The sequence below is a fragment of the Strix aluco genome, chromosome 3 (assembly GCF_031877795.1).
Source record: "Strix aluco isolate bStrAlu1 chromosome 3, bStrAlu1.hap1, whole genome shotgun sequence".
In the NCBI taxonomy this organism is placed as follows: Eukaryota; Metazoa; Chordata; class Aves; order Strigiformes; family Strigidae; genus Strix; species Strix aluco.
In genome coordinates this window covers 8122149-8146933 of record NC_133933.1, presented here as the reverse complement: position 1 = coordinate 8146933, position 24785 = coordinate 8122149, and the positions used below count along the sequence as shown (strand labels likewise).

Genomic DNA, 24785 nt, shown 5'->3' with positions numbered 1-24785 from the left:
AGCTCTCCATTTAATACTGTAATTCTTTTGAGACCTCTGCCTCTGCGCAGAAGTGAGAAAGAGTTTTACTGAACTATAAGCCGGACTGAGTCTATCACCTTTGCAAACCACTTGTGCATATTATTTTTTCCCATGTAGCCAATCATTTTGAACATTGGGCATTTGATTTAATTTCCCCTGGAAATGCAGCTTGATTTGCTGGAGAGATGCATATTTATGGAGAACTCACGTGCTGTGTTACAGATGGAGCAGGCTTACGGCATTTACAATGCAGCAAACGTGTTTGAAGAGCAGCTCTGCAAGGCTCGTAGAGAGAGCAGTGAAGCTGAAGTAACAAGCTGAGAAACCGCCTGTCTTCCTTGCAGCTGACACGTTTATTTGCAAAGATATGGTTCCAATTTTCAGTATAAACGCCCATCAGTCTCTCAGCTAGATCCCTTGCTCAGATAAATGTGGTTGATCACTTTTTTTTTTGTTTAAATGCTTGCAGGGGTGGACCCTGAAGTAGCAGAAAAAAACCAGAATTTTGGAGGAAGTACGGCAGCAAGAGCTCCTGTACAAGAACAGATCACTTGCCAGCAAAGTGAACTAAGATACTGAGCTCTGTTGCAGATTGTGCTATTGTGACAAATGTTGCTAATCCAGCATCATGCACCTTTACCTACTAAGAACAGAAATGGGGAGAACAGGGTGAGTTGTGGCAGGTTTCCACAATGCAGGTTACTTTCCCTTTCTGCCAGACAAAGCTCTATCCTCCCCTCTGTGGAGAGCTAGAAGAAATACAGCTTTTCCACTCTCTTATGCCTGGTGCTGCTCTTTAGGAATGGCTGCATAAAGAAGACATGCATGAGCAGTCCAGGCCATCCCTCACACCTGCCGTGGCCACTGTATGGTTAAGGAACATTTTGCTTCACATGAATGATTTCACTGATCAGCACATTTCTGCCTGGGGCAAGAGGAAGTGCTGATTCCCCTGTGGTGATGAATGGTGATAAATGAAACCAAGCCTCAGTGTTAAAAGAAAAGGATTATTTCAGACATGTAAGCTAGAAGGACAAAAGGAATAGCTGAGCTTTGAAGATGAAATAGAAACAATATAGAGGAAAGAAGTGTTATAAAAGTAGTTGTTTCCAACTAATATTAGATGGAGGTAATTTTATGCTTTGACACTGAATTCCTTAAGTAGCTCATGGTAAATTCTGGAGTCACTGACTTGGTGCCACTGTGTCTAGAATTGCATTTCGCACCTCCAAGGGCTCTTCATGCAGGTAAATGAGAAACTGAGCTTTTGCGAAAGTGTGGAGTCAGCATCCTTTTCTGTTCAGATTAAACTACTTTTTAGTATAAGGTTATACAGATGTTCTATTGAAGATGATCTGTCCCTGGACATTTCATATCATCAGTTTATTGTGCAGGGCCCTGTCATCCTGACTCAGCACAAATCAGCAGGAGCAGATGAGCAGGAAAAGCTGTGGAAAGGCTGCCTCCAGGGAGGAAAATGCTGGCAGATTCTTTTGTCTTTGTTCCCCATAAGCACTTCCACTGGGGAAGGGGTTTCCTTTCCTCAGGTCTGAGGGGCCACAGGGTAGAGACAGAAGGAAGAGCTAACTGTGAGTGACTTCTTTGTCTCTAATGCTTGACCAGGCTCTGTAGCATTATGGCCTCAAGGCAGCTAAAAAAGGGATACTTTAACTATAGTGAAAGGTATTTAATTCAAGTTGCCGTTGTCTATGACCTGTATTTTTGCATTATCCAATCAGAGCAAAAAAATATATGTACCTTTTCCCAAAGATGGAACCACTGGAATGAAAGGGAAGAGAAGGAAATAATTCACCTTCTTAAAGCAAAAGGAATTACTGACCAAAAAAGACATTATACAGGAGGAGTCTACAAGCTCCTAAGTTTATCAGGCTTATGTGAAATGAAGGGAGCCTTCACAGAAACAGAAATTCAGTTAGATCATCTCAACTCTGGGATGCATCTTCAGTTCATTCCAGGCCTTGGGACTGGTAGGCAGATTCCTTACTGTAAATGTGACACAAAGCTTTCTGATCACTTTTTAGTGATAAAACATTAGTGATCACTTTTTAGCTTGGTTTCCAAAGAGCGTGAAGCTTTTATTAGCTAGGTGTGACTTACTGTCTCTCTAATAAATTTAGAATCTGTTGGCTGATGTCAAGTACACTTGACAGCCAGAGAATTGGAAAGCATATATTGAATCTTTGATTTGCAAACTGTCTAATGGATGACTGGCTTGGTCAGCAACTAGGACCTTTAACAGCAATAGCATGATTGACATGAGCAAAGGAACACTGTACTGAGACTCTGTAGGTTCTAGAAACAAAATCCAAATAACCTAATAATACATAAAATCATCACAAAAAGGTGTGCTTTGGGCAGAATGCACTGCAAAGTGTATAGCCTGAGATTGCCACTAGACAGGTGCTCTGCCTGAAGATGAGACTGGAGGGGTCATTTAAGCAGCAACTAGTTGAGAAAGGTCTGGAAAGGAAAATCCGAATTCAGACAGTGAAGAGAAACATTCAGCAGTTGGGATAGTGAAGCACCAATACAGATAACCAAGAAAGGAGAGGAGTCTCATCTGGGAGAACCACTAAATAGGCATCAGCGAGGAATGGCTAGAGAAAGTCTCTGAGGGCTCTTCTTACCCTCTGATCCTCTATCACAGACCTTGTCAGACTTCTGTATACTTCTGAGTAAGGGCTGAGACAAAGAAAGTCAAATGGAGAGCAGGAATTTCTGTCTGTGGAAAAGTCTGTGTTTGGAGATCTTTACCAGTGGCAGAGGTGACAGATGGAGTATCTCTGGGCTCAACCCGTATCTGAATGGGCTCAGCTGTAAAAGTGGGTTGGAGTCTTGTGCATGGGAGATACTTTGCTGTTGGCAATGCAGCAGCCTCCTTATTGCCTCCCATGTACCACCACCCTTCTTTCTATATGGAAAAGAAGGGACTGTGACTCTGGTATATATCAATTTTTGGAAAACTATGGCTTTGCCTTATCTTCAACCTTAATCATCAAGGTTGGAAAAGACCTTGAAGATCATCCAGTCCAACCATTAACCTCACACTGACAGTTCCCAACTCCACCAGATCCCTCAGTGCTGGGTCAACCCGACTCTTAAACACCTCCAGGGATGGGGACTCCACCCCTGCCCTGGGCAGCCCATTCCAACGGCTCACAACCCCTTCTGTAAAGAAATACTTCCTAGTATCCAGTCTAAACCTTCCCTGGCACAGCTTGAGGCCATTCCCTCTTGTCCTATCGCTTGTTACTTGGTTAGAGAGACTCATCCCCAGCTCTCTGCAACCTCCTTTCAGGTAGTTGTAGAGGGTGATGAGGTCTCCCCTCAGCCTCCTCTTCTCCAGATTAAATCCCTCCAGTTCCCTCAGCCTCTCCCCATCAGACCTGTGCTCCAGACGCTTCACCAGCTTCGTTGCCCTTCTCTACACGCTCGAGTCATTCAATGTCGTTTTTGTAGTGAGGGGCCCAAAATTGAACCCAGTCATCGAGGTGTGGCCTCACCAGTGCCGAGTACAGGGGTAGGATCCTTTCCCTGTCCCTGCTGGCCACGCTGTTGCTGATACAAGCCAGGGTACCATTGGCCTTCTTGGGCACCTGGGCACACTGCTGGCTCATGTTCATCCGTCTATCAATCAACACCCCCAGGTCCCTCTCTGACTGGCAGCTCTCCAGCCACTCCTCCCCAAGCCTGTAGCTCTGCTGGGGGTTGTTGTGGCTGAAGTGCAGCACCCGGCATTTGGCCTTATTGAAACTCACACCAACTGTATCCAAATGAATTCTGCAGCAAGTCAAAGATGCTCATAGAAAGTGACATTCTGCGGCACTTTATGTAATGCACTGGTCTAATCCATTTATGCCTATTTGACAGCTGACCTCTTTGGGAAGCCCCAGCATTGAACTCCAAAACCTGATTAAGTCTGATAAACAAATTTCTTGTATCGGCAGAGGGCGCATCATCTTTAAGTGAGGTCCCTCCAGCTCACTGCCAGGGCCCAGGTGCTCACCCACTGAGAGTCAGACTTCAAAGACGGGATGAAGTGACAGAACCGGTGAGTTGGAAACCTCTCTCTGAGATCCTCTTGGCACGCACCAAGCAGCAACACAGCATGCCGCCCTGTCTGTTGTTTTGCTAGAGTTCATGTGTTTGCAGAGTGGGCCTGATTTCTTTCAAATGGGCACTAATATGCTTATTTAGTTTCCCAGGACTGTCATCAAGGCTGGCTGTGTTTGATACAGTTACGCATTTTGTCAGGCTGTTGCCTGTTCTGTCAGAGGCAAACTATAAATACACACGTGCTTCTGCGTTTCCCTATCTCTTACTCTGTAAGAGGAAATGGGCTTGTTTTCATGTGATTAGCAGGCAGAGGAACTTGTGAAAGTGACACAGCTGTACTGTAAAAACGCCAGCCCACGGACTTTGCTGCCAGAGGAACTTAACTGCCAGCACTGTTAGACCTGAGAGCAGGATTGCCTGAGACATGGAGCGAGAACCAATGCGCATAAGGGAGGGCTACTTGGTTAAGAAGGTAAGTGGGCAGTTTTGGACTGTGTGGAGGAGGAAGCTAACTCTGAACATGTTGGGGAGGTGTAGGGGAACACACTTCAGTTTTTTAAAAAAGAATAATTTCTTCCAAAAAGAACAGGCAAAAGAACAGAATTCCTTGAGCAGTAAAACAATGTGGTGTTAGTGATTATAGAGGTACTTGATAGCGGTTATATCTTGTCAAAATACTTCATAAGGCATTTTGCACATATCTCAGATGTACTTTTGGATCAAAAGATTCATATTTTTATTAAGTAACCTAATGCCCTTAGTGGAAGCTTGGCAAAACAGGTCACAGCTTGAAATGGCCACAGCCTGCTCGATTGCACTTAATTGCTGAGTTAAACATGAAGGAAGCATTGTGACATTAAAGAGGTCAGGTCACCTTGGCCTGGAGACAGTGTGTGGGGCCACAGGCACTTGCCTTCTTTGGGAAGGCAGTAGCTGCCCCACAGCAACCTCTGCTCTGGAGTCTTTTGTGGTAGAGCCTGTAGGATAAGGCCTTGGCTTTCATTTAAATACTTTGTGAGATCAGTCTGGTTTAAAGCAGCCTAACTAAATAGTGTCAGTCCTGGAGCAAGAGAGGAGCTCTTTCTTGTGGTGTCTCTGCTCATCAAAATGAGGATGTCACTCATTAGAACAGCTGGCTGGAGGGATCTTTAGTCTGGGACCAGTGTTGTGAAGAGGCTGCTCCTCAGTCTTGTTTCCACTGACACTGGAAGGAAGAGAGTAATTGCAAAGCTGCAGTGATGCTGTCATGAGGAAGGAGAGAGCCAAATTCATGCTGTGCAGATTGTAGGTCTCTAGTTCCAATGGCCTGATATAGAGAGCAAGTGACTCATGATCTATATTCCTCCATGACAGGGGAATGGCTGGAAACTTAGACACTGGGACAATCCCAAACTGTGTGCCTGGCTGGGTATGCTGGGGAAAAGATGCATACAGATGTGGCAGTGTCAGTCCCTCAGATTCCTGGGGGTGCTGGGTCCCCAAAAACTCTCTCTGTGCAGGTACTACTGAAGCTGCTGTTGGGTGCAATGGCAACAGGGAAGTGGAAATTGTGCTTGTTTCCTAGAACAGCCTCTTAGGTGGCTCTGTCCTTACAGAAGTGAGCTTATGCTGGTGGTGAGGAGCAGCGGTGCGCTAGAGGAAGGGCTGGAGGGCAAAAGGAGCAGAAGATACGGATCAGATGGGTACCAGCTGTTTGATCCATCAGTGAGGTTGCTATGAATTCCACAATCAGAGCTTCCAGCAAGGACAAGCATGCTCCTGATTAACCTTACCTGCTAATTATATACTCTTCTCCTCTCCTTTATGTAAAGTGAAACCAAGAATTTGACCTCCCAAAGGTGTCATCCATGCACCAGCTCTCTTTGCAGAGATATTTACTTTAGGCTGGGGAACAGTGCTGTGCTTGGGGTTCAGTGCTTTAGCTGGGACGATGTGACCTCCAGTAAACGTGGGTTCAGACCTCAGTGTTGATTTAGGTCAGCTTAAACATCTATTAGTATATTTTGGGGACTTTGTGTCATCTTTTGAGCATAAGAGCTAATTTTCTATTCTTGTAGTGCTGCAGATATTATAAAAAGAAGTTGTTCTACTGAAGGGAAGTTGTGTATGTTTTTAAAATGGCTAATGATTTCAGAGAGTAATTCAGGGAATACCCATCTGCATCTGCAGTCTTTGGAGTAGGTGTGACAATTTGATTTTTAGTCCAGGAAAATCAAATCCAGCATCCTTCTTGCTTGTCTTTCATGAAATGTTTTAGATGAGACCAATGTGACCATGTTTGGGTTTGCTGATGGTGTGGATCTGAGACTGCCAGTCTTAACACTGCTCTGTGGTGGCTTCCATTGGCTGAGCATGTCAGAGTCTGGTGTTCAGGAAGTACTGGACTTGCTTGTTTATGAGCAGAAGTATTGTAACCTGTGTTAAGCCCACAAACAAAAGGAAATTTCAACAGTTCTTGTCTTGGCTCATGATCTTGATTGATTTCTTCGCAGAAAATCAACCAGTGGGTCAATTTGGGCTCTCAAAAAATGGTAAATTCTTATGGCTTATTTAAAAAAAAATAAATCAGAAGAAAACAGCAGTCAACCCGTATGTGGTACCCAGATGAGACTCTCTTTTTTGTAGTTCCCTGTTTAGCTGGGTTTCCAGAGAGCCCCCAGGGCCGTGACTTTCTCTTGGAAGGTAGCATTCATTTGTGGGGCACCTTCTGCTTTCAGTGATGGCTGCAGAGGCTGGAAGCAGGTCCTGCTCTTAATAAGATCTTGGCTGACAGGTTTCCCTCCCCACCCTGTAATTGAACATAAGGTCTGATTCAGAGTGCAAAAGGCCTTTCTTGGAAGGTAAGGCAGCAAAAAAGGATGTGACAGACAAAGGGTTCATTTGGGGAATAAATAAAAAAAAAAGACTCGGCATGTTTCTGTTCCATTCACTTTTGCAGAAATACAAAATGCAAATGTTACTGACTGTGCCCAGTTCTCTGGTTTAATAAATCAAAACAAGCCATTTGCACAGCACTATGGTGGCTGCCTTGCTTCTGTCTGCAGCTTTAGCACTGCTCAGCCACCATGGTCTGAGGAGGACAGGGATGCTGTGGGTGGAGTTGTAGAAGGGGGAGGTTAAATTTAGGTCTCTCTTTGTAACAGAAAGAGCAAGGGAAACTAATATTTTTGAAGGATGGCCTCTGATTTGGGGCCCACAAATGTTGGTTGTGCTTTGGTAACGCTTCAAAGGAATTGCTGGTATTCAGCATATCTAAATGTTCATTTGGCTTAGCTGTAAATCACTTGGATATCTGGGATTGTGACCACTTTTGAAGCTGATTGCAGGCAGGACCAAAGAGGTTGTCTAGCTCGAGTGCAGCAGTCTTAGTAATTTTAGCGGTTAATTGTTGAGAAACAGGTTGTTCCTCTCTGAGTCCCTGAAAGTTTTGCTTTTGTGTTTCATTGTATGTAGGATCCAGCCCTGTCTTTATCTCTGTATTTCTTGCATCTAACAGCTGTGTTTCAGGAATAGGAAGTAAAATTTTTAAAAGATGAAATGAAGCACTTCGATTCCTCACCACAGCAGCTGGAGATCTGCAGCCTCAGGCCCTTAAGCCATTCATTACTCTTACAGTTTGTTCTTTTATATCTAGAAATCCTCTGAGATGTGTGCTTTCTTATTAGACAATCAAGTCTCAATGACAGATTGTATTGGAGCATCAAGTCCCAAATACAGCACAGGGTGCCCAAATTAATGAGGCAGTCCTAATGTGCCAGCTCACATCCAGAAATTTTGAGGATTATTCATAATATTGCCACTATGTTTTCTTGAAGCCAGTGGTTGGGACTGAGTGATACTGAAAAGAAACACCTGCCAGGGCAGGCAATGTGATTTTGGAAAAACTCATGGCTGGGGTGACTACAAGGGGAAATTAATGGTCGTCAGAAGAATAACAACAATTTTTTTTTAACTGCATAGTAAGATGTGTGCGGTTGGGGTATGTTCCCCTTGAGACACTAACTATAGTTATTTTAGTGTCAGTCAGACACTCCCTGGAAGGTTATATCTTCAGTGGTTATCATGTGAAAAGTGATTTATTGACCATAATATACACAGTGGTTTATTGATGCAGGGCAGCATGTTTAATACCTGGAAGCCGATGTGGGTCGTGCTCTTAGAAGATGGAATTGAATTCTACAAGCGGAAGGCTGACAACAGCCCCAAAGGGATGGTCCCACTAAAAGGAAGCTCTATTAACAGCCCATGCCAAGATTTTGGCAAAAGAATGGTAAGTACTTTTTTTATAACAATGACTGACAGTATACTTATACTCCTGGAGGCACTGAAGGGGCAAAAGGCTGGTGGTTACAGATTCCTTACACTCATCCTAGTGGCAACTCTCACTTGTCTTAGAAGGTTACAAGCAGGCTTGGACTTGTGTAATATTTGAAAAGTTTGACTGCTCAGGAAAAATTCAGGATACTTCAAGAGGAGCAATTCAGAAAGTGTTTTGTTTTGTTGTTTTTTTTTAAATGTCTGAGTCTGTCAGAGAGCAGAGCTAAATTATATTGTTGTGAGGATACTTAGCTGGAACGGTGCAACTCCTGTATCAAATATAAATGTAGCTGCCACAGAATAAAGGTGTGGGAAACTATTTCATGAGCAGTGGAAACATTTACTTATCATCAAAGAGCAACATTTGGCTTGCTCAGACAGGAAGGAGATAAATGCTGTGACACAGATGCCCAAGTAAAGCTGTAATTCCAAACCTTTTTATTACCATTTGGTAACTGACCCCATACACTTCACATTCATGCAATCTGTATTAATCACACACTGCATTGTTACTTGTAGGGCTTTTGCAAGTGACTAAGAGTCACATCTTCACTCAGAGAGAGAGCAAAAACCAAAACTGATTTAGAGAAAATAGTCCAAATGTTGTCTACACATTTGGGATCTCTAAGGTTGAGGGTAGTAAGTTCCCAGTAAAACACACAGATCACTATATTCACAAATTCAGAGTCTTATTTGACAGAAAATAAGATACAAAAACATAAATGTACAAGAATACATATTTTGATATAGGGTTCCCAAAAAATAGTTGTTGGTAAAACAAGATTTCTAGTATGAGTGAAGAATCATATCTTTAATCAGGCATTTGTTATTTCAACAACTCAGTTTCATCAAGTAGGCATTATACCCGCAGGAATTCCTCTGACAAAGGGTTCCCTCAGAATGTGGAATATTATCCAATGACAGCTTAAAGAAATTTACCACAAGGATGTGTGACTAAAGGTAGAAGTCTCCGAGAGCGTTAGAAAAATAGAAAGAAAGTGTGAGAGAGCGCATGAGAAAGCAAGTAGTCTACTTTCTTGTATGAGTAAAGTGAGGAGAATTATACCTGTCCTCAGGTTTTGTGGTAAGTGGCGTCAGCATCCCCTGGTGTCAGGTTTGGACTTGCTGGCTTTCCTTTTTCCTTCCTTTCTTCTTTCTTTTATTTTTTTTCCCTTCTTTGTGCAGACTCCATATTTATATGTTAAAAAAAAAAAAAAGTTGATTCTTATGGAGTCGTTTTAGACTTAAATCTGTTAAGAAAATGGAGCTTTTAACTTAAAAGCTCTCTTTGAGGCAGTACAATAAAAGGATGGGGCAGAGAATAAAGGTTGCTGTTAACCCTGGGCTGAGTCAAAGAAGTTGTAGATGGCTGCTTCTCCTGGGAACAAAAGGTTTTAGAGGACCATTACCTTGGAAATCCCACCCAGACCAGGATCATCAAGAGCTGCTTGCTCTTCCTCGATCTCTCTAGGTACTGGGAGTTGTCTACAGAAGGAGATTGTATTAGCATGCCTGGAAGAATTGTATGATCATGCATTCCCACCCCCTGCCCATCACAGGTTTTTTGATCCCTGAGCTGATAGGGGCGATTGTCCAACTGATTCAGAAGGGTTTGAGACTGACTGCTGGGCAAGCCCATTTACTCTTCCTGATTGCTAAGGGCTACTGCCTGAGCCACCCTTGGGCACGGCTGGGCAAATCTTACTGTTTAACCCCTGCGGCTTTGGATCTGACCTTCTGCTTCAGCCAGCATGGGCTGTGTCTCAGTGCACTCCCTGGGATCTCTTTGCTACAGCACTTGGCTTTACATCTTTTGCAAACCATGGATAATAAAGGTGAAGCATAATTACATCTAGGGACTAGAGGATGGGGCGGGAACGTTAAATAACCAAATAAAGGAACAGAAATTAAGTATATTTGCACACATCTGGTTCTAATTCTGCTGATTTGAAACCATGTTCCTACATTATCTAATTAACAAGTCTCAGCACAGCACTCCTTACTCTATACATGAGGTATAAGGCATGGGAGAAGGGTACTATGTTCAAGAGTATCACAGATCCTACATTATAAATGTAGAAATGAAGTTTTTCTCACAAAACATTCCAAACAGTTGCATGACAAGATTTGTCAGAGAGGTCTGAAGTATCCGATGTCTGCTGAAGGCAGAGTGAGAGGAATCCTCACCTGCCCAGAGGGCTGCCTGAGAATGTACCAGTTTGCAGAAGATGCATTGCATCTGTATCAAAGGGTGATAAAGTCTTTGAGGATTGTTCCTTTGACTGCAATGAGTTTTACATTATGCTTCATTTTACATTATGAGTTTACTGGGGCCTTTTCTGAGGGAGAATAAAGAAAAAAGGAAGGATCTCAGACCTGGGGGTTGAGGCATCCAAAACACTTTTTCATAAGTAAGATCTGATGCAGAGTTTGCTGAAGTCAGAGGAAGCGATCCAAATGACTACAGCAGGTGTTGGAGCAGATCCTCCTTATTGAGCTGGTGAGATCGTTCTGTAAGTCCATAGACAAATAGCCCTGGAGACGTATTTTCTCCTAAAATTTGCACTGTTCAAACAATCAAAACTGCAACGTGCTCATTCATGTGAGCAATGCCATTACTGGGATTGTTCTTACAAGTAGTTACTGCCCAATACGATTAAACCTGATTTTCTACATTGTATTCCTTGAAAATGTGGTATCTTGATTTTTGTATCTTACATTTTTCAGCTTTACTATACTTCTGAATCCAATGTCTCTCCATTCCATCCTGCCTTCTCTCATTGGTTATGTGCCAAAATACACAGTTCTTCCTGTTATGGGAACTATTCTGGTTCATAGTGATTTTCATACATTTACTTGATATGGCTAGAAATGAAAGTATATTTTTAGGACAGGACTTCTGTAGGGTGAAAAGTGGAATAATTCTTATTAGGTCAGTTTTAAGTCCAGCCTCACTCACCTGGGATCAGTTTGGAGCAGGGACTATTGAGCCATGAGCAGACTTTTATATTCATCTGGTTAGATTTCAGCTTTCTGAACTGGCTTGTGTATCTGCATCAGGGCCTAGCTTGAAACCCCAGGGCACATCACCAATACGCTTTGTTTACAAAATCAGTTGCAAAAAGCAGGTACTGAGGGGAAAGGAAGCAATCTTGGATTTGTTAAACAGAGATATAGCCTGTTCAGACAAGGCTGCAACTGCGTATTTTGATATTTTATTTCAAAATGCATTCACCACTGTTTGCTGTTCTTGATCTGAAGTTTGATCATCGCTTAATGTGATGTTAATTCTGCTATACTTGTGCTTTCTCTGCTTTCCCCGTGGCTTTCCTGTGGATAGCATTATTATGTATGGTTGCTCATAGTCAGATTCATTTGTCCTAACTTAAAATATTTAAGATGTTGGTGTTTAGTTCAGTCAAATGGTCTGATTTTCTCAACAGCACGAACAGATACACATGATCAGAGGGAGACTTGGTCAATTCTATGACTGGAGACCCAACGTCTTCACCAGTTTCAGAGGAAGCCTGGATGTCTAGCTCAGTGGCCTAGATTTCTAACAGCTGAAGTTAAGAGAAAGAGTCTCCTCTGTGTACTGGAAATGAAAACTCTTCTTGAGCATTTCACTGTACGTTGCTTCTCAGCTCTTGCGCTTGGAGAATGCTGATTTTCCCTTTGGTAAAAGCTTGCTTTATTGCTTTGCTATTTGATTCCGTTAATCTGGTGTGTTAGCATGACTCTTGGGTCTTGGATACTGGATTTGGAGAGATCTGTCTGTTTGCTTTTCACATGCACCTGTATTTTGCACCTTGTCTACACCTTGATTTGATGCACCTTGATTTTCAGGATGTAGCTCTTTACTGCATAATAGAAAAGGTGGGTGTTGCTGGAAATATGAACAGTGTCAGATAAGAAATGGTTACTTATCTGTCTGAAATGGATTTTTGAGGACCCACTGCTTTGTAAGTTTGAAATCTGTCTTCCATGAAAGTCAGTGGGACTTCTGCACAATTTCAGGGTGCCAGAATTTTTCCCATTGGCAACAATCTGGAAGATACGTCTTAGGGATGTTCATGTGCCATTTAGAACGCAGACTTTGGTAGACTCATTCGGTGTTTTGATTTCATTGCTGTAGATTCACCACACTCTGCTCTTTGACACTAGTCTCTGCTTTACTTGCCCTCAAAAAGCCATGCTGTTTGCTTGCTAATTAGCCCATCATTTTTAGATGCCTGCTGAGTCAGAACCTGTTGTATTTATTCTAATACAACTACAGAATAAATGACAGTTCCACTTATGGAGAACTGTATTTTAGAGGAAGTGGAAACCCTCTTGCCTGAGTAATTAGATCCAGATTTTCCATCCAAAAGGTCACTGGATGAAAATGAGATCATACAGTGTGAACTTTGTGGGGGTTTTTTTTCAGGTTGGTGTTATTTTTTTCTGTTTAGAACTACCTTTAAAAGATCTTTTCTCATTTTTGGGAAATACAGTCTTTCCATTGTTACTGGTGTGTTTAGATAGGTAGTGGTCATAAGGTGTAGCCAAGGGTTGGATGTATCACCTCCCTACCAAGCCCTTAAAGGTTTGCTAGGCTGCAAATGTGTTCAGCTACTCTCCAATGTGACTGTGATCTTTTCTCCCCTTGTGAATCAGTAGCTGAGCAACATGATGTGGGTTTTTTTTCCTCCTTCAGACTGACCACATCTCTATAAAGATTAAGACAAATTTATGCCCCCTGTAATCCTGCAGGGGCTGGGCACTTCAGCCTTTAGGCTGTGTTGAAGTTCCCAGCAAAACTTAAAATCAGCAGCTATATCAGTGCCACTCACTTTGGCTGTACTGACAATGTAAGGATCGCTCTCAGGGAAATAACAAAAGGAGTCAGTTATTTGCACTGCCTGTTCATGTTTCTCTTCAGGGTTTTTTTAATTTAACTGTGGCTCTAAGGCATTTTCCACCATCCCTTAGGCACAGGTGGACTGTATGTCTTGGTGATACGAGGTTAATCGTGCCCAACTGGCTACACCACAATAACTTTTAAAAAACCATAATCTATCATTCCAGTTTGTCTTCAAGCTCACTGCGGCCAAGCAGCAGGACCACTTTTTTCAAGCTGCCTACCTGGAGGAGAGGGATGCCTGGGTACGAGATATCAAGAAAGCAATTCGTTGCATAGATGGAGGCCAAAGGTTTGCCAGAAAATCCACAAGAAAGTCTATCAGACTGCCTGAAACAATCAACCTGAGGTTTGTTGTCATAGCTCTGCTCCCCCATTTACTTCCATCTGCAGGCAGTGTGCCAGATATGTAACCTCAGTCTGGAAGAGCTATGAGCATGTCTGTCCATGCTACCTCTCTGGTTTCACTCAGAGTCCTTTCTGCATGACTAACAGTTTCAGAGCGTAGCAAGTGGCAGAAATGAGCTAGCCATCAGAACCGGGAAGGTCATTTTTAATACATCATCTTTTACCAAAAAATGCTTATTTATCAAAGGTTTTTGCTGATAAGGAGATTTCTGCGCACACTGCAGTGCAAGAGGAGATCCCAGCCAAAGTGTGATTCTTCCAGGGGAGGCATTTTTATACGATATATAATTTATTGCAAAAATATTTTAAACCTTTTGTTTGCTCTCCAAAGAAACACTGATGTTAGCCTAGTTTTTGGATGGTGAGGGGAGAGTGATGCCTGCCAAAGAACTTGGAACTGGCAAAGGGAGAAGAAGAGATAAAGGGCACACACAGGAAACCATCTGTTTGCCAGTACTTTTAAAAAATTAAGGACAACTTTTTTTTTTTTTTGCCTCTGAGCAAGATACAAATGAGCCTGCAGTGCTGCTTACAAGACAGTAAAACTGCACAGGGCCAAGATCCTGCTAAATCTGACTTCACAGGCTTCAGCAGAGGATCACCCTGACTAACAGACCAAAGGACTTAGCCTGTGACATTTAATATTCATCCTTCTTGTCATTCTGGAGCTCCAAGGAATTAGAGTTCTAAGCAACTGAAAAGCACGTGGGAGGAAGGAAGTCACACCAGGGTTCACTGAGGTTACTTAGGGTCTCTGAGAGCATGCAGGCTTTGGAGATGTCACAATGACAAGTTTTTCTGCTCGGCCAAAGACCTTTGGGGAAACACAGTGCAAGGCAGTGAGCTCCTCTATTGGCACGGAGGCTGTGGGGCCCTGTGAAAGTGCCTCAGCAGTGAGTGTTCCTCTGTTCACACTACAGTCACCACAAGTTGTTCCATTCTCAAAATATGGGGGTGTGGTGAGCTGTTTGTGCACTCCCCCCATCTGCTCCTGCAGCTATGACAGTGATGTAGTGAGGCCTGAAGGCTTTGCAATGTACATTTTTCAAGAGATTAAACTAAGCCATGCTATAGCTCTGCAGAGAGAGTAATATACCAGAAAAATTTGAAGACCCCGTGAATGACAATGGTGTTATTGTATGAACTGGCTAAATCCTTTTATTTGCTAACAGTTTCTGTGGTTCTTTGTATGCACAGTGCTTTGTACCTCTCAATGAAGGATCCTGAAAAGGGAATAAAGGAATTGAAGCTGGAAAAAGATAAAAAAGTGTTCAATCACTGCTTTACAGGTAAGGAGATCTTGTCCCTCTTTTCCGTACAATAAAGGGAGCACAGGGCCGAGAGACTAAAGATATATGAAACAGCTCTAAGCTCTGTAGAGCACAGAGAAGTTTGAGAAGAAGCCTGGCAGATGTTTTCTTGACCAACACAGGAGGTGCTTAAAGGATGACGCTTGAAAAAGTGTTCTGTTATGGCCATGGTAAGCAAGAGAGGAGGAAGACATTTAACCAGTGCCAGAAAGATTGAAGTAGATCTTTGTACAAAGTTGCATGAAACATTTAACTCCAGAAGAATTATTCATTTCTGAATTTTTCATCAACAAACCATGTCACATTGTAACTCCTGTCCTGCTCCAAGTCAAATCTGTGGGTGCTAGAGTCAAAATCCACCCTGTTTCGACAGCACTGTGTTAGTAACATAGCAGCCTGGAAGACTGCCTTCTCCAGGCTTGGCTGTCCTTTGTACTCCCCCCCACCCCCCCTCCCCAGGCTTCCCAGCTCAGCCCAGCATCCCCTCCCAGCTCTTTTCTCCCTCAGGTACAGTGTTCAAGAGTCGCACTGGCCCCTGCTGTCAGTCGGATCGGCTGTACCTCACTGCATGACCCAGGCACCTTTCCAGATCAGCTCTCTGCATTGTCACTAAGAACATCTTTCAGGGGACTGATGAATAGATGGAGTCAGCTTGTTGCCTGTGTATTTTTAGGCTTCTTCGTGTTTGTCTTGGTTTGTGGCTGATATTGTTTATTCCTTTGTAAACAGGCACCTCTGTGATTGACTGGCTGGTGTCTAGCAACTCCATCCGAAATCGCAAAGAAGGTCTCATGCTTGCCTCTTCCCTCTTGAGTGAAGGCTACCTGCAGCCTGCAGGGGATACGTCCAAGGCTGCTGCTGAGGGACTGTCAGACACCCCCTTCTTAGATCTCAGCGACGCCTACTATTACTTTGTGAGTGTTGTATGCTGGTTTTTTTTTATCATCCCAGACTTGCTGATGGTCTGCTTTTCTCAGGCTTCTTGTTGTGTTTCTTAAGTCGTGGAGGAAAGGTTGTACAGAAATGGAGAGATCCATGTGAATTGTCTGTCTCTACATGGTGCGTGGAATGAACTGGCTCACTTTAATATTTGTAAGCAGGACTTTTTTTTTCTGGAACCCTTCTAAGTGTGAACTGAGTGCTGAGATCAAGCTGGGTTGTTTTAAAATTAGACTTTGTTCCTGGTAATTTCACCAGTGACCAGAATTTAGCCATCAGTTCCCCTGATGGTTCAGTGGAAGGGAAGAGAGTAATTCATCATCATAGGGCTTTTCAGAGTGGCACAAGCTACAAACCCATTTTTGTGCAGAGCCATCAAATCTGACTCAGTGTGTGTGTGTACACACACACACACAGAGCTTGCTTGTGAGCAGAGAAGCAAAAGTTTTTACTATCTACCAATAATACCTGTCCTGGGTAACTTACCCAACCTTTTCAATTTATTGCTTCATATTCTGTAGATTGACTTGAAGAACTTGCAATATCACAGTCGCAGTCAAATACTGTTTTAAGGATATTTGGTTTATGAACTTATGCTAACAACTAAGTATGCCTTCTGTCAAGTAAACTGCATAAATAATACAATTCTGTTTCTATTTACCACATAGAATCACTCAGCTTCAGCAAAATGTGTCTCCCATTACTTCATTTGTTTTCCTAGAATATGCCCCACAGACTTTACCTGTGCAGCAATGGAAGCAGAGCCACTGCTGGTGAAGGCAGCCGTGTGGCCATCCCAGTTCCTGGCTACCTGGGACACTTCTCCTAGCAGCCCATGTGTGCTCTGCTTGTTTTCAGTTTGATTCAATACCAATGTGGTGCAGGAGGCCACAGCAGGTCAATGTCCAACTTGCTATCATACGAGTAGGCAGCACAGACGTTTACTCTAAGCCATACAAATGGTAACCTGCATTTACATCACTGGAACAGTGTAAGGTTTCAGTAAGTAGCATCACAGTTATCTGGTGTGGAATGGATGTGATGCATGGATCCTGAGACAGCCTGGGCTCAGTGCACACATCACAACATCACAGCTGTAAAAAAAAAATTGCAAATTTCATAAACTAGGGGCAGTTCTTGTTGTTGGAGAAGACATCCTGGATGGAGCATTTCTTCTCCCCAAATTCTAGATGGTTGTGATGGATGGAGGGAGAGGAAGGGTGTGTTGGGTGTAGGGATGGCTAGGCTGGAGTGTATTGGCTGTGCTGGCATTGCTTCATATGAACTGCTGTCTGTGCATTTAAAAACCTGTGACATCATGGGATTGAGGCAGCCTGTCCATCGTGTAGGAAATGTGACACCGAGAATCACGGAGAATGGAGGCTCTGAGATATACACAGATGCTCCAGCTCTCTTCAGATGCCCTGTGACCCATTGGTGTAGTCGTACCTCACACTGAAAGGCTTCCATGGTGACTTGGAGCGCTTCTCAACTTCACTGGGAGGTTTTTCCAGTAAAAGGGTTGATTTTTTGGGTGGCAAAAACCAGGGTGAAAGCAAGCCAAAGAGAAGCCAGATTTGTATGTGTACATAAACATGAAGCAGCTGTGTAACTTCTGAATTTTCTCTTGTGGTCACGCAGCCAGACAGTGGGTTTTTCTGCGAGGGAAATTCTAGTGATGATGATGTGGTCCTGAAAGAAGAATTCAGAGGCATAGTAGTCAAACAAGGATGCTTGCTGAAACAGGTCAGTATTGCTCATGTTCCATCCCGTCACTGGGATGATGTTGCGTGGGTACAAGATTACTCTTTTACACCAAAAAGCTTTAAAGAGAGAAACTAGCCTATGCTGTCTCCACACTAGACAGGTTTCATGTCTGTCCCTCTTGTCTTTGCACAAAGAATGCTTGCTGTAGCGTGGCAGCAGGGCTTTTGCCCAATGTTGCAAGGTTTATTGCTCTTGCTATGAAATAAGACAGTTTATAGTTTTAATTAGGAAAGAGTGCTAAAGCAGGAGATGTGACAAGTCATTGGTACAATGCAGAACTGAACTCAGGTAAAAAGGCTGCCAGTTCAGTGTCCTTCTGGCCCCGCAACTGGATTCAGTTGCCAGTTTTCACAGGCTTTTTCAGCATACCTGAGCAAAAGAGTCTCCTTTCAGTCACTAATGTTTGATCCTGTTCCATCTGTAAGATGGAAGATAACTGTATACCTTCCTTTCCAGCAAAACTTTAAGTGATATGGTGAACATAATGGGACGATCCTTACTTTCTGAGGCCATTGCAAGCAGATATTAGTGAGCTGAAGGCAAGACCAGGATTCTTCAATGAATAGAATAGTTCAGTTGGAAGGGACCTGCAACGATCATCTGTCTAGTCCAACTGCCCGACCACTTTAGGGCTGACCAAAGGTTAAAGCATGTTAGTAAGTGCATTGTCCAAATGCCTCTTAAATACTGATGGGCTTGGGCCATCGACCACGCCTCTAGAAAGCCTATTCCAGTGTTTGACTACCCTCTCTGTAAAGAAATGCTCCCTAATATCAAGTCTGAACCTCCACTGTTAAAATATTCCTTAGGAGTTCCTAAGAACTTTTTGGTGGTGCTCGCTTGTGTTTCTCTCGCTCAGTCAGACTACTCAAAAGCAATGGAAGAAATTAGACACACATCTTTCTGCTAACTTTTACCCTGTCACATTCACATCTGCCTATTTAGTAAAACCTTTCTTGCGACCAGCACAGCTAATTGAGAAATTAATATTTTGAAATGCTGGGAGGAAGTGATTCATGTCATTCCACCAGTGTTAGTCTGCATTTGGTCACCCTCAGTGACCAGATGTGATCACTGCTTGGAAGCATCACTGTTTCTGCTGAGAATGCTTTCATCAGATCTAGATTTTCCCCATCCATCATTTCAGTCTTGAAAACAGACAATGATGCATCTACGTCCATATTGGAAGTGGTGTTATTTCTGCTTGAGCTTCTCAGCCATGAACCCTCTCCAGGTGCTTAAGCCAGATAAGCCTTTTTTGTTGTTGTCTTCGCAGGGATAGAAGAACCTTCAGCTCATTCCTGCCAATAGTTCAAGGTACCTTCCTGCAAGACATTTTGCAGCCATGTTTTCTGGCAAACATTTAAACCCAGTTCTGATAGACCTCATGTGAACGTCATAACTACCAGACTATGAGATGTGTTTAGGGGAATCTCACATGTTGAAGCTGTTCTGCTTTGTACAAAAATCAAAAATAGAAAGCCGTGTGATAGCCTGGTTGTGTAAAACAGTGGGATGCAGAAAGGCTAGGTTCAAGTCCTACTCCAGTGAATATTTCCTGTCCAAAATATTCAGCTTTTCCCCTTTTGTATTTGCCTGTTCTCTCATGTGTGGGTAAGCTGACTGTAAGCGCTTGCAGGCAAAGGAGTTCACGACATTCCTGGTTTTGAATTTTCCTAGGGACATCGGAGGAAGAACTGGAAAGTGAGAAAGTTTGTTTTGAGAGAGGACCCTGCGTATCTTCATTACTATGATCCTGCCGGAGTAAGAGACATTTGTTTATTTCCCTGTTTGTTTTAAAGCCAATGCTTTGTAGAAATATCTGAATGGTGTATTTGCATGAGAATGTGTGATAGGGAAGACCAAGCAGGACAGCAGGGCTGTTTGTGCTCACGTGGCCTAGCCATCCTCTGGAAAAGCAGACTGAAGGCTGGTTTCTGGGGCTACCTGGGAGCAGCTAACACTGAACTGTGCTCTCACCTCTTATCTGTGATTGATTAGAATTAATGTGTGCCCTCACTTGATTAAAATGAGCAAGGTCATAAGTGCAAATGAACACAATACATTTTGCAGTTTATAATTGAGGTATTTTCTGTGTCAGGCTGAGACATGGTGTTCCATTTCTTGTGTAATTCTAATGGGCCATACTCTGCCCTAAGAAAGGAAGGAGCGTTGCCACAGGCAAAACCTGCCCCCCAAAAGCTGACATTCAGGTGGATTCAGCTCACAGGTTTTATTTCATCCTGCATTGCTACAGGAGCCGTGCAGCTGTGGGTTACAGGTGCTTTATGCTGTGCCTGTCCCCCTTGACAGAGGCAGCCTAGACACACTGGAGAATCAACACTGAGGAGTTTCTGACCTCCCTGGTCCCAGCTTGCCTTTCCCCTCCCAAAGGGCTGAGGTGTGTCAGCTTATAGGGACTGCTTCTTTGAAATATACACCAACAAAAATATGTCTTCACCCATTCTTTGACTATCACAGTCCTGAAGTGCACAAGAGGCCACATTGTAAATAAGGGTATAGCTGCTCCTGCTACTTGGCAAGAATGCTTCTAAGTTCAACTCTTTTTCTATCTCATCTTTTTTTCTATTCACTGTGACATCAAAAGAAAGGTTGTAGTTGGCACAGGCTTATATTCTTCTTGTACCTTTGTTCAGGACATGCGAAATACTCTGCAAATCCTGAATTCCAAATCCCAAAAGAGATTTACTATTTATTTTCAGGTCTCCCCCCTACCACACCCCCCACCCTCCATGTCACACACAGACTGAGGATCCCCTGGTTTCCCAGGTGCCACACTAAGTCAGCAAATATTTTTGTTTTCATTCTTGAGTTGTAGCCAGATATTAACACGTGAACAGTTTCAGAAGTGTTGCATTTCATCTTGATTTTACATCCTCACCAGGGAGAAGAACCACTAGGAGCAATTCACTTGAGAGGCTGCGTGGTGACAGCAGTGGAAGATATGCCAGACTGTAAGGAACCATTGCATGAGCTGTGTAATAAGTTTTTTAGTACAATCTTTCAATCTGCCTGAAATCACAAATGGCTTTTCCTCAAAAGCAATCTATGTGTGATGGTTCAGTAATTCTTCTAGTAACTAGTCTCTCTATTGCTGTCTTAATTACTGGAGGAAGATACTGTGGTAAAGGTAGCAACAGGGAATCTTGTGTTTTGTCAGTTGTTTAGAAAAGACTTGTCAAAAGGATGACGCCATCCCTATGTTAGGATAACTGGCCTTAGACAAAGTAAGCTGAGTTTGCTCTTTTTAGTTGACGATTTTGGGATGGAAGCTTTACGTTAGAAATGGTTATGCCAAAAAATTATTACTGTTCATGTTCTGTTCCCTCCCAAAATTAGAAGCTGTGGGAAGAGCAATGGTTAAGCATTGCTGCAAGGAACAAGAAACACTCATTCTGTGCATTCTCCTCTCCACGGGAGAGGCAGACTATCATACCCAGCAAGAAGGTCTGTTGGCACCTCAGCACCTGTGTAGGCTGTGTGGGCAGACATGAAAAGAACCGGAGTTTGGTTTTGTAGCTGGCAAGGCACGGGAGGGTTTGGGGAATATGACCTGTCTGCAGGATTGCAGATCTTTCCATGATTGGAGATTAATTAACTCAAGAGACTCTTGAAGGTGAAATGTGCAAAATTCATGGGTTGTTTCTCCAAGAGAGAGACCTATCTCATGGACCCAATCTTGCAATCTGTTTGCGAAGGCCTGATCAGGCACAGCTGTAGGAAGGAAGAAAATCCCCTTACAGTGTGTAAGGGAAGAAACATTGTAAATACAAGATTTTAGTCTCTCATAGCTGACTTCCTCATTTCTTCCCTGTAGCCAAGAAGTATGATGTTGACAACATCCTCTTTGAAATCATCACAGCAAATGAAATCCACTATTACTTGCAAGCAGCCTCATCTGCAGAGCGTACAGAGTGGATCAGAGCAATTCAGGCAGTTGCTAGGACTGGAAAATGAAGATGATCTCCCAGCAAGAAGACAGACAACTGAAATTCATTACTCAAAACAAAACAGGAATTTTGGCATTTCATCAAGAGAAACCAAAATCATTCAGAAAGGCATTCTAAGGCTTGAGGGTGGGGGTGAGGGTCCATAGTAAGTTTCAATTCTATAGTGGGCACTAACAAACTAACATTTTCCACTTGTGTTATGGTAATATTTTACTAAATATTTTACTAAATTATAGCATAGAACATGCCATATTAGTGTGTGCTTCTTAGAGTAATCAGTCTCCCTTGGGAAGGCTGTACCTTATACCTTTCCCTGTTGCCACAGCTGATAATGAGAATTCACCATTAACAAAGGACAGAGTCACGTCACTGGCTGTGAGGAACTCAACTAGTCACCTACCATTCAGCCTATGTTGTGGTTCAGTATCTTCAGATATTTCAAAGTCTTCCCAAGACAAACTTTACACTTTCTTCTTTACCAGCCAGTGATCTTTCTACTGCCTTGTTCACCTACACAAGCAATGCCATGGATTTAAGGAAAGAAGTCAACTCACTTGGAAACCTAATCCACTCCTTTATAATCCTGCAGTGTTAAGGAAGGGAAGAATACAAATGACTATGGAGGCACCATGCAAAAAGCAAGTACAAATCAATGAGAGCGGTATGAGCTTCCATGTAGGAAAAGTCTCTTCCCACGGTATTTCAAACATGAAGCAATCTCAGTTCAACTTCTTTATCACCTGATTTTGACCTTTGCTAAATTTCTCAACAAGAATCTTCTCTAGGACCATTGTTTCTCTTCATTTAGATCTCCAAAGCAGTTGCCAGGGTGTCATGTACTGCTGTATTTGACTTGTATTTGAATTAAGAATCTTGCAGGAGAAGAGGAAGGATCCATGGGTTGGTTACTTGAATTGAAGTTTAGGTTTTTCTTTCTCTTTTTTAATCTCCAGCAACATACTCGGTCCTCGGTTCTGTGCCTTAGTAACATAAAAGAAACCTTATGCTTGCTGTAACTGAAATAAACATTGTTATTCGACAGGGTCAGTTTACCTTTTTTGTGTGACTATGTATCAAACTTCTAAATCTTAAACTTGAAGCAGGAGTTGAAAGTTAATGTAAGATTCTGTGTGGAGATGACTCCTGTTGCACAGTGATGTTTCTGAGAGCAAGTAAACTTAAAAACTACTAAAATTCTGTTTGTAGATCTAAAAAGGTGCCTTATTCTTAAGAATTCTTATTCAGATCTCTTCAGTCTAAACATGAATCTGGAGTTAAAGCTTCTTTTCAATTCTGCTTAATTATGCCTGTATCTGAGCTAATGAGCCTGAAGGTCCTTTGCTTTAATATTGCTTACCATAAAGAAAACACATCCCTACAGGGGCAGCAGGCTGGCAGGGACCTCATCATCACGTCCATTTAAGACATCCAGAGGAAATCGGGTTCTGGCAGGCATTTCCTGTATCTCACGCAAGCTGACAGGATCGCCGAAGCCTGGTCTGTCATTCTGAGGAAGGAAGACTCATGGCAAAAAGATAGGCTGTTTGTTCAGCCTGCCTCCTTGATAATTGCTTTGTGGTTACTGCTTATTTTTGCTTTCAGAACTCACCCAAATATGCCCTGTGGCACAGGAAAATAGAAAAAAAACCTCACACAACCAAACAACAGAAACTTGCCCAGCTTAGCAAAGGAGGGATGCAACTGCTGATTTTTAATAAAACTAAAAAGTTTTACCAGTCTTTGACCTCGTCATTTTTCCCTGTGTCCAGTCAAGGGTACAGCTGCCCACCTATGAACGGTGTTTTCTCTGGTAGATGATGCTAGTCAGGGCATTTGTGGAAGAGCTCTGATATTTGTACCAGACTGTATCAGCAGTGTTTCTAACCTGATGGGTAGTTCTTTTGAAGATAGATCACAAGGGTTTGTAGGTGTCTGCTTCTTGGCAGAAAGGGGAAGATTGGAAGTGTATGTCTGATGCCACTCTACCTACATTTCCTGCTGTAAATGCTTTCATTTGCCTGAGACTGGTACTGGCAGTGACTCCAAACTGTTATTCTTTTTAGTCGAGTTCTCATGCATTTCTTGACATCAGTAATTAGCTTTACATTCCAGGGTCAATGTGCTCTAGTCAGTCTTGTCAGCCCGACAAGAAAAACAGTAAATTTCACAGACCCTTCTCTCTGATAAGCTTTTCACAAGGGATGGACTGGTGACCAGGGTTATTATGGGGATAGTTTTCAAAGACACTTGGTTTCCTAACTCATGGCAGTGCTTTTGAAAATCAAAGTAGGTACCTGAATGCCACCAGCAATCTGACCTTAGGAACTGTGCATGCGATGATGACAATTGTCACGACCCTTGAATTGAGTCAGGTAAGTCACTAGGGAGAGAGCTACTGGAGTTGAGACAAGGTGGCGAGGACTACTGTAATAGGTGTTTGTATGAGAAACAAAAGGTTAGTTTTACATCACTACAGTTTCTAGAGATACTAAATAGATCTGGTCCAAGCGAATTCAGTATTAGAAAGCAACTACAAGTCTATCGTAGATGATGAGGTCAGCCTAATTTTTCAGAAGGTGTGGAAGGGAAGAGGCATGTATCCTGAATACTAGCACAAGAGAAGAGATCAGGCCTAGAACAAGGAACTATTAATTGAAAGAGGAAAAATAGAAGAGCATACCTTATGTGCCACGCTTCCTCCATCTGTTTTCACTCTCTAACTATTTAAATCACACTTCTACACACTCAGCAATTACAACATCAACATCAGTTCCTTTTTTACTTAGAACATGAATTAGTCTTTTTTTCATAAGACTAAAGGACAGCAAAATAAACCATTGTGGATAAGGTCTATATTTATAATCTTCAATTACAGTAAGACTTGTATGATATATTCTACTATAAAGATCCCCTTAGGTTTGTATTTGACTTTCCATATCTTACAGAGCTGTTTTCCCTCCCCTGGAACACTGACTGTGTGGTTATTACAGTCAGGTTTTCAGGAACGTTTATTAACCATGCACCCATAAAAACACCCATGTAGACATGGAGCTCCTTCTTCCCTGGTTTAAAAGA

The 24785-nt window shown here is 42.7% G+C and overlaps 1 protein-coding gene across 3 annotated transcripts; it reads left to right on the top strand.

Moving 5' to 3' along the window:
• The first annotated feature begins 482 nt into the window (after positions 1-482).
• Positions 483-23449, top strand: PLEK (pleckstrin). Of its 3 annotated transcripts, none has more exons than XM_074817264.1 (11): positions 483-690; positions 3990-4093; positions 4405-4570; positions 8197-8368; positions 13483-13664; positions 14921-15012; positions 15763-15947; positions 17614-17718; positions 19420-19503; positions 20645-20714; positions 21578-23449. In XM_074817264.1, exons 4-11 carry the CDS (start codon positions 8207-8209, stop codon positions 21715-21717), a joined length of 1020 nt encoding a protein of 339 aa, XP_074673365.1. In that variant the 5' UTR covers positions 483-690; positions 3990-4093; positions 4405-4570; positions 8197-8206; the 3' UTR covers positions 21718-23449. The 3 variants fall into 3 exon arrangements, with proteins under 3 accessions (XP_074673365.1, XP_074673364.1, XP_074673363.1); XM_074817263.1 differs by having other exon boundaries at positions 485-690; positions 8213-8368; XM_074817262.1 differs by having other exon boundaries at positions 485-690; positions 4402-4570; positions 8213-8368.
• Positions 23450-24785: the final 1336 nt, after the last annotated feature.